The 16,448-nt window shown below is 35.6% G+C and overlaps 1 protein-coding gene and 1 pseudogene across 1 annotated transcript; both read left to right on the top strand.

The window, feature by feature from the left end:
• The first annotated feature begins 262 nt into the window (after positions 1–262).
• LOC115709976 (receptor-like protein EIX2) lies at positions 263–3,653 on the top strand. The gene has a single exon (XM_061111454.1). The coding sequence runs from the start codon at positions 339–341 to the stop codon at positions 3,489–3,491; it is 3,153 nt and encodes a 1,050-aa protein (XP_060967437.1). The 5' UTR covers positions 263–338; the 3' UTR covers positions 3,492–3,653.
• Positions 3,654–12,935: 9,282 nt separating this feature from the next.
• LOC115709978 (receptor-like protein EIX1) lies at positions 12,936–16,316 on the top strand (annotated as a pseudogene).
• The last annotated feature ends 132 nt before the right edge of the window (positions 16,317–16,448 follow it).

Genomic DNA, 16,448 nt, shown 5'->3' with positions numbered 1-16,448 from the left:
TAAATCTAGCAATCTCAATAGTTCAGGAAGAATTTTTAATGACTAAAAAAGTTCAGGGAACAAAATTTGATACATGTCAAACTTCAAAGAGCAAAAATCCTAATTAGCCTTTATAAAAATAGAACAATATTACCATAACATTGGTTAAAATAATTTTTTGTTAATTATATTTAATACTCATGACTTAAGTCAAAGACCGTGTAGTTTGGTGTTAAAAATTCATTTTTTTTTAAATTAAATTTTACTGCTCAAATTAATCATTATATAATAATAAGTTGAGATTTGTTGAATTTTCATTGCAAAAATAATACATTGTGTTTGTCAAGTGTGTTCAACTGATGAAACTCCTTACAATGTTATCATTAATTTTCATCTTATTACAAAGTGTTATCTTTTTCTTTGTATTTGGAGAGACTCTTCACAATCACATTCACATTGGTGGTGATGATCAATTGAATGTGACTTGTTCTGAGTATGAAAGAAATGCTCTTCTAGACTTCAAAACTGGTCTTGAGGATCCACTAAACCGGCTCACATCATGGAACAATGGCAGCAACAATTGTTGTCAATGGTATGGAATAGGCTGTAACAAGGCAGGAGAAGTCATTGCAGTTGATTTTCGAAACAGGTGGGACTTTGGTGGGGAAATAAGGCCTTCATTGATAAAACTCAAGTCCTTGAGATACTTGGATTTGAGTTTCATCGCATTCAACAACATCCCAATTCCTGGATTTTTTGGATCCTTAGAGAATTTGAGGTATCTAAATCTCTCTAATGGAGGGTTTGGTGGTTCCTTTCCTGTAAATACTGGAAATCTCTCTAGATTGCAGTACCTTGACTTAGATTCAAATACAGGTGATGTTGATAATCTTGAATGGATCACAAGTCTTGGTCTAGTCTCTCTAAAGCATCTTGTGATAAATGGAATCAACCTTTCAATGATGGGTTTAGATTTGTTTGGTATAATACTAAACAAGTTACCATCCTTGACAGAGTTGCATATGTCTTCTTGTCGCTTAAAAGGTCCTTTTCCCTCTGTTTCTTTTGTTAATTCAACAACATCACTTGCGGTTTTAGACCTCAGTGATAACAACTTCAACTCAAAAATACCAAATTGGTTGGCCAATATCAGCAGCCTTGTGAGTCTTGATTTAAGTTATGGTGGTCTGCATGGAAGGATTCCCCTTGGTTTCGCCGAGCTACCAAATTTGCAGACTTTGCATCTGCACTCCAATACTAATCTCAGTGCAAGTTGTTCTCAATTTTTCAGGGGAAGATGGAAAAGTATAAAAGTTGTCGATTTGAGTGATAATATGCTGCATGGGAAACTTCCTACTTCAATTGGCAACATGACATCTCTCACTTACTTAGATCTTTCTGAGAATAATGTTCAAGGAGGGATTCCAGGCTCCATTGGTAAGCTTTGCAATCTTAATTGGCTTGACATGTCATATAACAAATTGAATGGAACTTTACCTGAATTACTTGAAGGAACACATAGTTGTCATTCTAAGAGTCCTCTTCCTAGTCTAAACTACTTGTATTTGGACAATAATGAATTGGTTGGTATATTACCACAATGGTTGGGTCAACTTAGGAATCTTGTTGAGCTTAGTTTAGGAAATAATATGCTACATGGCCCAATTCCAAAATCTTTAGAGTCATGGCAGAACCTTTCATATTTAGATCTTGTTAAAAATAGATTAAATGGGACTCTCCCTGACAGTTTAGGCCAACTATCTGAATTGTTTTTTCTTGATATATCTTTCAACCAATTGACTGGTAATATCACTGAAACACATTTTCTAAAGTTGGACAAGTTGAACTGCTTACGCCTCTCTTCCAACTCTTTTACACTAACTGTCAGTTCAAATTGGACCCCTCCTTTCCATGTAGTAACGGAACTTCTCATGCGTTCATGCCATTTAGGCCCTTCATTTCCAACTTGGCTTAGATCACAAAATAATGTCATAAGCTTGGATTTGTCAAATGCTAGCATTTCAAGTTCCGTACCTGATTGGTTCTGGGAAAATTTCTCTAATCTTAGCTCGTTAAATGTTTCCTTCAATCAATTGAAAGGCCAGCTACCCAAAACATTCAACATAGCTCAACATGCAGCTGTTGATTTGAGCTCAAACCAATTTGAAGGGCCCATTCCTCTTCCAGAACCAACAATACAATTACTTGATCTCTCCAACAATAAATTTTCTGGTCCTATTCCAAAAAACATAGGTGATTTCCTAGAAAACATGCTGTTCTTCTCTCTTTCTACCAACCAAATAGATGGATCAATCCCAGATTCCATTGGCAACATGTATTCTCTTACTGTCCTTGATCTCTCAAGTAATAGCTTAATAGGAAAAATACCCCTTAGCTTTGGAAAATTTTCAGACCTACATGCATTGGACCTCAGTAAGAATCATTTGTCTGGTACAATTCCTAACTCGTTGGGTCAACTAATTTATCTCAAAACACTGCATTTAGGTGACAACAAGTTTTCTGGAAGCATCCCATCATCTTTAAAGTATTTGTCACGTTTGGAGACACTTGATCTTGGTAACAATAGATTTGTAGGTGAAATACCACACTTCCTATGCTCTTTAAAACAATTAAGAATTATTAAACTGAGGTCAAATGCATTTTTTGGTGAACTTCCATCCCTACTATCGAATTTGAGCTCATTACAAGTTTTAGACTTGGCTGATAATGTGCTTAATGGGAGCATTCCTGGTAGCTATGGATGTTTCAAAGGCATGATTCAAGTACAAAGGGAAAACTTTATTCGATCCTATGGTGGTGTCCTTGGAGAGTATGAAGAAAGCGTTGTTTTGAATTTGAATGGCCGAGAACTAACGTACACCAAGATTCTTTCCCTTGTTGTCAACTTAGACCTTTCTGACAATAACTTGAGCGGAGAACTTCCTTCAAATTTGACAAATTTGTTAGGTTTGGTGAATTTGAATTTGTCTAACAATCATATAAGTGGTTCAATTCCAGAGGATATTTCGAAATTGGGGCAGTTGCTATCTCTTGATCTCTCAAGCAATAGGCTCTCAAGTACTATTCCTAATAGCTTGTCATCACTTTCATTCTTGGGACATCTCAACTTGTCAAACAATGATTTCTCTGGTAAGATTCCTTACAATGGCCACATGACAACCTTTGAGGCTTCCTCTTTTGCTGGAAATAAAGGCCTTTGTGGCAAGCCCCTCGTTGTAAAATGTCCAGGCGATAATGGTACTGATTTCGATAAAAAACCAACTCCTAAAGATCACATTCATGATGATGACAATTTTATTGATAGGTGGTTTTATTTGAGTGTTGGATTAGGATTTGCAGCAGGACTTTTAGTTCCTTTCTTCATGATGGCAATGAAAAAATCTTGGAGCGAAACTTATTTCAGCTTTGTGGAGATTGTGGTAGAAGGAATTCCATTCTTTGAGCGAAGAACTAGAGCAAGACGACAATGGCCTAGGGGACTTCATCATTGAGAATGATACATTCATGTTGCTCAAATTCTGTTTTTTTTTAAGCAGTTATATATCTTTGTATTTCTTTGTTTTTTTCCTTTCTTTTAGTTCAGAGTTTTTATGTATACAAGTGAAGGTGTAACACATCTTTCTCAGCTGCAATAAAAGTGATGATTTGTGTGTGGTGTGTAGTTGGTAATAGTTACAGGATACTTAACCTGTAAAAATTGATCACAAACAAATTGGAAATATCTCTTTTGCAAAGCTATTAACATAAGTCTTCCCTCTGTTGCGTGCTTTGTTTCTTCAACTATTAAAGTTGGATTACATATTCTGGGAAAATTAGGACTAATGTGCAGAATGAAATCAACTAAAATTTAATCATCGAACAGTTAGCAATGACAAGATTGATAAATCACAAATAATAATCGGAGAAAAATAGGGATGCACAGAGTATTAAAATTCAGAAACGATTAAAGTAGTTAAACAATAAAATCTACACCAAGATATATACTGGTTCAAGTCCTATAGATCAATGTGATCTATGGCTCTACTCCAGTTCTGGAACACCGTCAAATCTTCTTTATTGATTGAGCAAGAATAGGGTATAATACAACTGAGATCGATTCTCTGTTGGGTTCACTCAAATTGTTTCAACTCTCACTCTCTTACCCGAAAATCTTTATCCTCTACAGCAGATTCTTTATACAACATTCAAACTCAATCTATCTATTTTCTCTGTACCTCTCTCTCTCTACCTCCCAATCTTTCGCTCTTTCTCTCTCAATCTCTCAATCTCCTCTTGAAACTCATCTCAACTTTGCATCCTTGAAATGATAAGTGTTTGTGGTATTTCTGGGCTTAGGATAAAGATCCTAAGTTAGTGGCTGCAACTGTTAGGTTGTTAAGTTAGTTGCGACTTAACAAACTTAACAAAACCCTTGTAACAGAATCTCCACGTCAGCACAAGACAAAGTGCTTCTGGACGAGACATATACTACTGGGACTAATGATCGAAGTGCATGCTGAAGGGACTTCCTGGGTAGGAAAGGCAACAGCTGGAGTCGACTATCCGAAACTCCATTCAGGAGGAACAGCTAGCCCTCCAACACTCTCTTCCGGAGGAGGACTAACTTTCTTGAAGACTACACCCAGAGTAGACATGATAGTCATTCGGATGGCAACCATCATTGCACGAGACTTCTTCCTGATAGACATGTTAGCTATCTGGGAACATACTTCCGAGAGACAACTAACTTTACATTACTAGAACAATCTATTAGAAATCTTTTCATTTGGAGGAACTATACCATACATACCAATTCTCTGTCTGGTTCTTATTATGAACACTATCATCAATCATAGTGCTTGGCTCTTTTGTGGAAAACAGGATTAATTGATATCCACAACTAAATTATATAAACCAGATAATAAGTGATCATTCTATTTCTAACATTTACTTATTTATTAGATACTTATGAATCAGCCGTAGTTTATTTAATCTGGTTCTTGGAGAAAAAGAAATCATGAAATTCCCATTTATTTCTTTCCTTCAGCAAGATATGTTGTTTTTTCGATACTAACTATGTCCGCAACTTCTTCCAACCAATTGGCTGGTAATATCATTCTAACACATTTTTCAAAGTTGCATAAGTTAAATTTTTTAACTCTTCTTTACAACTCTTTTACACTTACTGTTAGTTCAAATTGTACACCTCCTTTCCAAGTATCGAATATAGACTTGGGTTCATGTCATTTAGTTCTTCATCTCTAACTTGGCTTAGATCACAAAATAAGGACAAATTCTTGGATTTGTCAAATGCTAGCATTTCAAGTTCCATCTACCCAATCCATTCAATGTAACTCCATATATTGTTGATTTGAGCTCAAACCAATTTGATGGGTTCATTCCTATTCCAGATGTTGAGATAGATTTACTTAATCTATCCAACAATAAATTTCCTAGTCCTATTCCAAAAAACATAGGTGATTCCCTACATAACATGGTATTCTTTTCTCTTTCCAGCAACAAGATAGATGGACTTATCCCAAATTCAATTGACAACAACGAATCTCTCATTGCCCTTCATCTCTAACTTAATAGGAAAAACACCCCTTAGCTTTGGAAATTTGTCAAAACTAGATACACTAGATCTTGGTAAGAATAATTTGTCTGGAACTGTTCCTGACTCTTTGGGTAAACTGAAGGTGCATGTGATAACACTTTTTTAATAGGTTTTTTGTTGTTTTTTTTTAATTTAAAAAGTGAAAATATTGACAGAAAATGTGTTCTATAAAATTGTTTTTCACTTTTCAATTTTTTAAATGAAAATCAAAATTTTAAAAGTTTTGAAAACAAAAAAAAAATCACTTTCACAAATTTATTAAACATTTTTTTTTTCTTAATCATTATTTTAGACTCCGACTCCAACTTAAACCTTGGGATCCGGACTCCGGCCCCATCTCTAGACCTGAACTTGGACTCGACTTAAATAAATCAAAAAATAAAAAGTAAAAATAAAAATAATAGAACACACTTTTATTTTTTGTTTTTAATTACAATTAAAAAAAACAAAAGTGGTTATAGAACATATTTTATTTTTTAAAAACAAAATTTAAAAATACAAATTTTAGTTTTATTTTTGTGATTAAAAAATTAAAAAACATAAGCCTTATCAAACGCCCCACAAGTTTGCTTCAAACATTGCACTTGAGTGACAACAAGTTTTCAGGGAACATCCCCATCATCTTCCCAGAATTTGCCAAGGTAAGAGACACTTAGGTGGCGTTTGGTTGAGAGGAATGAAAATATAGGAATAAAAATAGGAATGAGAATAGAAATAGAAATGGAATAGAATAGAACAAAATTTAAAATGGATAAAAAAAATTGATAAAAAAATCATTAAATTTTTTCTCTTGTTACTTTAAAATGCAACGAAGCAAAAGAATTGAATAAAATAAATTGTTTCCTTTCCATTCCATTCTATTTTATTATCTCTAACCAAACGCCACGTTAGATCTTGGTAACAATATATGAGTAGGGAACATACCACATTAGCTTGGAAAAGGTTATTTAGAGAATATGAGAATACTTGAGTTGAGTTCGAACTCATTTGTTGGAGAACTTCCATCCATGCTATCTTGTTGATAATGGATTCAATGGAAGCAAACCTACTAGTTATAGATATTTCAAAGGCACGATTCAAGTCCGTAAGGAAAACTTTCATCTATCCTATGGTGTCGATATCAGCAGGAAGTATGAAGAAAGCATGGTTTAAAATATAGCTATTTGCATAGATGTAGAGGAATCAGTTGTCGTTCTTAATTTGCTTGTGAAATGAATGACAGATAGAGTAACTACCGCAGGTTATCTTTCGGCCCGCCCGGTTCATAACATAAAAGCATAAAGGAATGGGATGGGGCAGGCGGGGCGAAAAATAACAGGTGGGACTGACCCGTCCCATTTACATTTCTATCTGCATTATGAATTGTCTATTTTTTTTTGTTGATAATTTATCTGTGAGATTTTGGACAAATATGTGATGTTCCTAGGCTACAAAAGAGTACCTTTTTTTATATAATTTATATTGCAATACAAAACATCTAATATGTGTTCATAAAATTATAAAAATTATACCTATATAAAAGATATTAGTGTTAATGTGATGGAAAAAATATTAGTGTCAATGTGAATATCAATAAAGTATTATCAAATACAAAGTTTTAGTAATTCTACATTTCAAACTTAATTTAAAAAAAGGACACTTTAGAGAGAACTTGTAGAGAAAGGAGTTAAAACTATCATTCACCATTGACTAAGTTTTGAATATTAAGTATAGAATATAAGAATTCTACAACGCGCCCTCCTTTTGTGCACCTCTATCAGTTTCGGCATCCAAGATAATTTTTTAGTTCAAATGTTTTTTCATGGTCATGTATGTTGTAGTTGTTTAAGACATCCTTCAGAATTTTAAGAATTTCGGAAACATTTAACATGTTGAAAATAAGATTCAAACAGTCTGGTGCACTAGCACTATTTTATTTTATACACGTGCAAAATAAGCTATTTGAATCTTGTTGTCTATTTTGTAAACTATTACAAATTTTTTAAAATTTACAGGATATCTTAAATAACTATAACGTACGCGACTTTAAGACGTTGAAACAAATAGAGAATCCATCGGTACATCTCTTTTAGGAGGGTGCATTGTAGCATCGTAGATGTTAGGAATGCAGCTTCGAATTGTTGCTTCATGCAACCTGAGTTCTTGGACAGAACTCTAACTCAGTAATCAAAACCAGAAAACAGAGTAATCAACCAACACAAGTTGTAAAACTGTATGAATCTTATTGAATGAATCAAATTGTATTACATATATACAAGTGTCTTGATTAAGAGTAAGCTAACTAAACTAGGATTAACTAATGCCTTATATACTCGGCAGTTAGTTAGGTACAATTAGTTAGAGAGTTAACTAACTCATAAGACACCTAGACAGTTAGGAACTAGCTTGTCAATAACGATGAAGTGTCCGACTACTTCATGATTTCCACCTTAGTTGTCACTTAAAGTTGGCCTCACGGTAGTGATTAAGCGAGCTACGAAATTCCAAGTTGATCTCGAAATTTGTTGAACTTTCTTGTAGTCAACCTTTGTAAGTATGTCGATGGATTATCCTCGGATGCTATCTTCTCAAGCCTTACTTTGCCTTAAGTATGTCTACGATGAAGTGTGGCCAGAACATCAATGTGTTTGGTCCTCTCGTGATACATGCTGGTTCTTGCTTAAGTGCGAAGCACTTTAGGTACATCCTACCAGACGTGATACATCTTTGATCAATGTTCATTTCTACTGCTCGAACCTTTAAGCCAAATTGCTTCTTTTATTGCTTGCAAACAATATATTACGCCTTGATGTAGTTGACAATGCAACTATGGATTGCGGATTGGCTTTCGACTTATTGCACTGCTTGATTTAAGGTGAAGATGTAGCCAGTTTGTGACCTTCGAGTGTCTGTGTCTCCTGCATAATCAGAGTCGACAAAACCCTGCACTTCTTGCTTAGATGACACTGTATTGTATTTGAGTCCCATGCTTGATGTTCCCCTGAGATATCTCATAACCAATTTAAGCTTGCATTCCGGTGCTCGAGCTGGATTTCCCATGAACCTGCGATCACACTTGAGGCATGACAAAGGTCGGGCCTAGTACATACCATAATGTACATTAAACTTCCTTAGATTAGTGTATGGAATTGTTTCCATTTGTTTACGCTCCTCATACGTAGTAGGTAGTGAGTTTGTGATAGTTTGAAATGTTGTGCCAAGGGTGCCGCGGAGTTTAGCATCGGAGAACCCAGTATCGATGCAAAACCTTTGCGATGTAATCACTTTGAGATAGAATTAGGCTCTTATTATTTCTATCTCTTAGTATTTCAATCCCGAGAATTTTCTTAGGCTGTGGACCAAGATCTTTCATATCAAACTCAGAACTCAGTATCCCCTTTACTTTCTTAATTTCTTCACTGCTTTTGCTTGCTATTAGCATATCATCCACATATAGCAAAAGAAACACCACAAATCTAACGCCAACACTCTTGACATACACACAGCAATCATAGACACTTTTCTTAAAGCCAGATTTGGTGATGTATTCATCAAACCTTTTATACCATTGTCTAGGAGATTGCTTGAGACCATAGAGTGATTTCTTAAGTAAGCACACATGATCTTCCTTCCCTTTTACTTCATAACCCTACGCATTTGCTTCATGTGAATTTCCTCATCTAATTCTCCATGCAAGAAAATTTGTTTTTACATCCATTTTGTTCCAATTAAGTCATCATTTATCCAAAAGCTAATAACATTCGAATTGATGTGTGCTTTACCATGGTGAGAATATCTCGGTATAATCTATACCCTCTCTTTGTGTAAATCCCCTTACTACCAATCTAGCCTTAAATGCAGGTGAGTCACACCTGGAATCATGTCCTTATGCAGCAAACCCATTTGCAATGATAATTCTCCCATCTTTTGGTCTTAACACCGGAATCCATGTCTTTATTCTTCCTTAATGAATCCATTTCATTATCCATTGCGATGCCCATTTCTTGCTATTTGAACAACTCATAGCTTCATTGTAAGACTTTGGCTCATTCTCACTCATCTACTGCAACATTTAGAGCAAAGTGAACAATGCTTGCATAGCCAAATACTGGTAGGTGCCTTTGAAGTTCTTTTGGCTCATCACACAGCCAGCGGTAATGCTTTGCAACCACAGTAATAGGCATACGCCGATTTCACCAACTGGTTCATCTAGTTGTGTTCCAGATTCATCATCATCTTCTATCTCAGACTGATGATCTAGTTGTTGAGAACTTGAACCAAGTTCCACCTCAAATCTGGATCTCTCTGAACAGCTTTCATTTTCAGATCTTGTTGCGGGTTTTAGTGTATCCTTGTAAACGAACTTTCATCAAACACAACATCCTACTAACAAAATATCTCTGATGATTTCTGGTTCAATGCTCCACATCTTATAACCCTTAACACCCTACTTGGATAGCCCCGAGAAAACACAACTTTCGCTCTTTGTTCCAACTTGTCAAGTACGATATGGGCATATGCTATGCATCCAAAAGTTTTCAATTGATTGTAGTTAGCGGTATGCCTGTCCACACTTCAATTGGTGTCTTGAAATCTATTGCGAGATGATGGACACCTATTGATTAAATGGCAAGTTGTCATATTTGCCTACGCAGAAATCTTTTGGCAAAGCAGTTGAATTAGCGAGCATCAACTCTCTCAGAATGGTCACATTCATTCTCTCGGCAAGACCATTCTGTTGAGGGTTTCTAAAGGAACAGTTTTATGCCTTGCTATTCCATTCTTTACGCAAAAGTTAGTGAAATCATCACCTGAAACTCTAAGCCATTGTCAGTCCTTAACTTCTTAATTTTTCTTCCGGTTGTGTTTCAAGTAAAGTTCTCCAATCTTTAAAGGTATTGAAAGCATCATTCTTATTTTTGAGTATATGAACCCAAACATACCTAGAATGATCATCGATGAAAGTCGAAATATCTAGCTCCTCACTAGACATTGTTCTTGAGGGTCCCCACAAATACGAATGAATGTAATCTAGAGTAGATTTTGTGTTATGTAAACCAATTCCAAACTTAATCTTAGTAGATTTACCATAGACACATTGTTCACGAAATCTAAGTCTTTGATTACATTCTTTCCAAGTAAACCTCTGTGCTTAGAACTTCTAATCCCTTTTTACTTACATGACCAAGTCTTTTATGCCAAAGTGTAAAGGAATTATGCATTTCTCTAGAAACAGAAATTAGATTTGAGTGAGAATTACCTTTTAAGATGTAAACACCATTCATTATAGCACCTGTCATGATGATCTTTTCATCTCTTTTGACATTAAGAACACCATTTTCCACCTTGATTGAGCATCCATCTTTGTCTAGCATAGCCACTGAAATGAGGTTTTTCTTTATTTCTGGTACATGTACGACTTGTAACGACTCATTGTCGATTCCACGATGGTTGAACCTTTCTTGATCCAATTCCAACTATAGCACGGGATCTGTTGTCTCCCGATCTCCTTGTTCCTCCATCAATCTTTACGTAGTTGGAAAATTGATTTTGTTTGGACAAACATGAAATGAACAACCGAATCAATAATCCAATCTACTCGAGTCTTCATTTGTAACAAGTAACACCCTGCACTTTCATATCCATCAACATCATCCGAGACACCGACAACATACGCACTTCCATGTTTTTGGTGATAGTTGTTTCTTTGATTCATATTCGAGTTCTTGAGTTCGGGACGGTCTTTCTTAAAATGAGTAGTCTTGTGACAAATGTAGCATTTCTTTTTGTACTTTCCTTTGTTTTTCCTTTCTTTTGGTTTTGATTGTCTTGGTTTTCCTTTGATCAGTCCTTCCTCGAACAATCAACAATCCTTCTCCAGGTTGTTCTTCTCTTAACTCAGATTTTCTTTTCAATTCCTTTGACATAAGAGCACTTTGAACCTCTTCCAAAGTCAAAGAATCTCTCCCATACATCATAGTATCTATGAAGTGTTCATAACTTTCCATGGGAAGTGAGTTAAGAACAATAATTGCTTGATCTTCATCCTCTATGCTGATATCAATATTTTCCAAATCAAGAATGATTTTATTGAAATCATCAAGATGACCTTCAATTCCCTTTCCAGGTTGCATCTTGAAGGAATACAACTTTTGTTTCAAGAACAATCGAGTTGCGAGGATTTAGTCATGTACGGACCTTCGAGTTTTGTCCAAAGACCCAGTTTGTAGTTTCCTTTGAAACTTCCCTCGAACTTTGTCACCAGACTCGAATTGTATGGCCTTGTGTGCTTTCTCCATGATCTCGATCTTTTCTTTCTCGGTCTTGTCTGCGATCTTCTCGGCTCGAGAAGAGCATCTTGAATTTTGTTGTACAAGTAATGCTCTCATCTTCACCCTCCATAATCCAAAGTCGTTCTTCCTGTGAATTTCTCCAAATCGAACTTAGCACTTTCCCATAATTTCCACAGATGTTCTTCACGTCTTGTCACGCTTGGCCTTTCTCGAATCGAGCACAAGGAGCCGTCCGGCTACGATACTGGCATTAGGAATGCGGCTTCGAATTGTTCTTCCATGCAACTGGCTTGAGTTCTTGGACAGAACTCTAACTCAGTAATCAAAACCAGAAAACAGAGTAATCAACCAACACAAGTTGTAAAACTGTATGAATCTTATTGAATGAATCAAATTGTATTACATATATACAAGTGTCTTGATTAAGAGTAAGCTAACTAAACTAGGATTAACTAATGCCTTATATACTCGGCAGTTAGTTAGGTACAATTAGTTAGAGAGTTAACTAACTCATAAGACACCTAGACAGTTAGGAACTAACTGTCAACCGCCAACAGTAAGTGTCAACTACTTCACAGTAGAATATATTAGTTATCATAAATGTTTTCAAAATATGTAAAACACACACCAGTTATATTTATCATGATCAAGAATGCAATGTATCATTTAATCATAATTTTATTTCTCTAGAAAAACACACCAATAATAAGCTAAAAGAAAAGAAAAACAAACAAAACAATTTTTTTTCCAAGTTAAGTCCATAAAATAATAAACATTTTACAACACTGAATTAGTAGAGATGAATGAGTAGAGTAGATTAGATAAACATATATCAATAAGAAAAGTGAAATCAAAATTTTCTTCATAGAAATGAATGTGAAAAGCAAATATATTTTTGAATATGGAAAAGCAAATAAAGTCCTTGATATATGCTTTTTGAATGTGGAAAAAGCAAATACAAAGACTTTGAACCAACCATCTTTCCAATAATTACATGGGAAATTTGTGGTTTCATATTAAGAAAAACAAAAAGAGGAGAGAAATCATTGATTCTTTGTCTTTTTAAATTCATTTTGCTGTCCAAGTTTACCATTATATTAAAGGGTTAAGATTTGTTTGTCAAGTGTGTTCAACTGATGACATTCTTTACAATGTGTCCATCAATGGTAATCTTATTACAAATTGTTATCTTTTTCTTTGTATTTGGAGAGTGTGTTGATCAATTGAGTGTGAGTTGTTTGGAGTACGAGAGAAATGCTCTTCTTGACTTCAAAACTGGCCTTGAAGATCCACGAAACCAGCTTGCATCATGGAATAATGGCAGCCGCGATTGTTGTCAATGGTGGGGAATCGGCTGTGACAAGGCGGGAGCAGTTATTACAGTTGATTTTCAAAACAGGTATGATCGCTCGTGGGGCATTAGTGGGGAAATAAGACCTTCATTGGCAAAGCTCAAGTCTTTGAGACACTTGGACTTGAGTTACAACTACTTCCTGAGCATCCCAATTCCTAAATTTTTTGGATCACTAAAGCATTTGAGGTATCTAAACCTCTCTAATGCAGGGTTTAGTGGTTTAGTTCCTCCAAATATAGGAAATCTCTCTAGATTGCACTACCTTAACATAGAATCAGTATACTTAGTATATGTTGATGATCTTGAATGGATCACAGGCATGATCTCTCTAAACCATCTTGTGATGACTAGCGTTGACCTTTCAAGGGCGGGTTTAGATTGGTTTGGTATAATACTAAACAAGTTACCATCCTTGACAGAGTTGCATATGTCAGGTTGTAACTTAAATGGTCCTTTTCCATCTGTTTCTTCTGTTAATTCAACAACATCACTTGCTGTTTTAGACCTTAGTGTTAACAACTTCAACTCAAAAATACCGGATTGGTTGGCTAATATCAGCAGCCTTGTGAGTGTTGATTTAAGTTATGGTGGTCTGCATGGTAGGATTCCACTTGGTCTCGCCGAGCTACCAAATTTGCAGACTTTGCATCTGCAATCCAATACTAATCTCAGTGCAAGTTGTTCTCAGTTTTTCAGGGGAAGATGGAAAAGTATAAAAGTTGTTGATTTGAGTGATAATATGCTGCATGGGAAACTTCCTACTTCAATTGGGAACATGACATCTCTCACTTACTTAGATCTTTCCAAGAATAATGTTCAAGGAGGGATTCCAGGCTCCATCGGTAAGCTTTGCAATCTTAAGCGGTTTCACATATCAGATAACAAATTGAATGGATTTTTACCTGAATTTCTTGAAGAAACACATGATAGTTGTCATTCTAAGAGTCCACTTCCTAGTCTAAACCGCTTGTATTTGAACAATAATGAGTTGAATGGTATATTACCAGATTGGTTGGGTCAACTTAGGAACCTTTTTGAGCTTGATTTGAGCTCTAACTTGCTACATGGTCCAATTCTAAAATCTTTAGAGTCATTGCAAAACCTTTCATCTTTTAGTCTTGCTAAAAATAGATTAAACGGGACTCTACCTGACAGTCTAGGCGAGTTATCAGAATTGTCTTCCTTTGATGTTTCTTTCAACCAATTGACTGGTAACATCACTGAAGCACATTTTCTAAAGTTGCATAAGTTGGAAAGCTTATTTCTCTCTTCCAACTTTTTAACACTAACTGTCAGTTCAAATTGGACCCCTCCTTTCCAAGTATGGTATCTCCACTTGGGTTCATGCCATTTAGGTCCTTCATTCCCAACTTGGCTAAGATCACAAAATGAGGTCAGAGACTTGGATTTGTCAAATGCTAGCATTTCAAGTTCCATACCTGATTGGTTCTGGGAATACCCTAATCTTAAATCGTTGAATGTTTCCTTCAATCAATTAAAAGGCCAGCTACCCAATCCATTCAACATAGCTTCATTTATTGTTGATTTGAGCTCAAACCAGTTTGATGGTCCCATTCCTATTCCAAAGGAATTGGGGCAGTTACTTGACCTATCCAACAACAAACTTTCTGGTCCTATTCCAGAAAACATAGGTGATTCCCTACAAAGCATGATATTCTTCTCTCTTTCTACCAACCAGATAGATGGACAAATCCCAAATTCAATTGGCAAGTTCCGATCTTCCATGAATGTCCTTGATCTCTCAAATAATAAGTTAATAGGAAAAATTCCCCTAAGCTTTGGAAATTTGTCAAAACTAGTTGCATTGGACCTCAGTAAGAATAATTTGTCTGGTACAATTCCTGACTCTTTGGGTCAACTAAGTTCTCTCCAAACATTGCACTTAAGTGACAACAAGCTTTCTGGAAGCATCCCATCATGTTTTCAATATTTGTCAAGTTTGGAGACACTTGATCTTGGTAACAATAGATTAGCGGGAAACATACCACATTGGCTTGGGAAAGGTTTGGAGAATTTAAGAATTCTAAAATTGAGATCCAATGCTTTTTTTGGAGAGCTTCCATCTTCGCTATCAAATTTAAGGTCATTACAAGTGCTAGACCTTGCTGATAATGGGCTCAATGGGAGCATCCCTGCTAGTTATGGATATTTCAAAGGCATGATTAAAGTACAAAAGGAAAACTTTCTTCTGTCCTATGGTGATGACTATCCCAAGTATTATGAAGAAAGAATTGTTTTGATTGTCAGTGGCCAAGAACTACAATACACCAAGATTCTTTCCCTTGTTGTCAGCTTAGACTTTTCTGCCAATAATTTGAGTGGAGAACTTCCTTCAAATTTCACAAATTTGTTGGGTTTGTTGAATTTGAATTTATCTAACAATCATATCAGCGGTTCAATTCCAGAGGATATTTCAAAATTGGGGCAGTTGCTATCTCTTGATCTCTCAAGCAATAGGCTCTTAGGTACTATTCCTAATAGCTTATCATCACTTTCATTCTTAGGACATCTCAACTTGTCAAACAATGACTTCTCTGGTAAGATTCCTTACAGTGGCCAAATGACAACCTTTGAAGCTTCCTCTTTTGGTGGAAATCAAGGCCTTTGTGGTGAGCCCCTCGATGTAAAATGTCCAGGCGATAATCCAGACGACAATGGTTATCTTAAGGATCATAATGATGATGACAATGTTATCGATAAATGGTTTTACCTTAGTGTTGGATTGGGATTTGCAGCAGGACTTTAGTTCCTTTCTTCATAATGGCAATGAAAAAATCTTGGAGGGAAACTTATTTCAGCTTTGTGGAGATTGTGGTAGAAAGAATTCCATTCTTCGAGCAAAGAATGAGAGCAAGACAACAATGGCCTAGGGGACTTCCTCACTGAGAAAAATACATTCACATGTTGCAGCTATTTTATTTTTAGCAAGTTTGTGTGTTGTGTAACAATAATGCAATTATATATCTTTGTATTTCTGTTTTTCTTTTTCTTTGTTTTAGTTCAGAGTTCTTATGTATTCAAGTGAAAGTGTAACCTATCTTTCTTAGCTGCAATAAAAGTCATGATTTGTGTGTGGTGTGTGTATTTTGGTAATAGCTATAGGGTCATGGGATATGCATAATAGTAAGATGTGAGAATCATCCCATTACAGGCTGCCCTGCTGTGCTCATTTTCCTAACAGAATATATAAAAGTAATTACACCAA

Source organism: Cannabis sativa, chromosome 3 (genome assembly GCF_029168945.1).
Source record: "Cannabis sativa cultivar Pink pepper isolate KNU-18-1 chromosome 3, ASM2916894v1, whole genome shotgun sequence".
In the NCBI taxonomy this organism is placed as follows: Eukaryota; Viridiplantae; Streptophyta; class Magnoliopsida; order Rosales; family Cannabaceae; genus Cannabis; species Cannabis sativa.
Note: the sequence above shows the minus strand (reverse complement) of the source record. Positions and strands in the feature narration are given on the sequence as shown.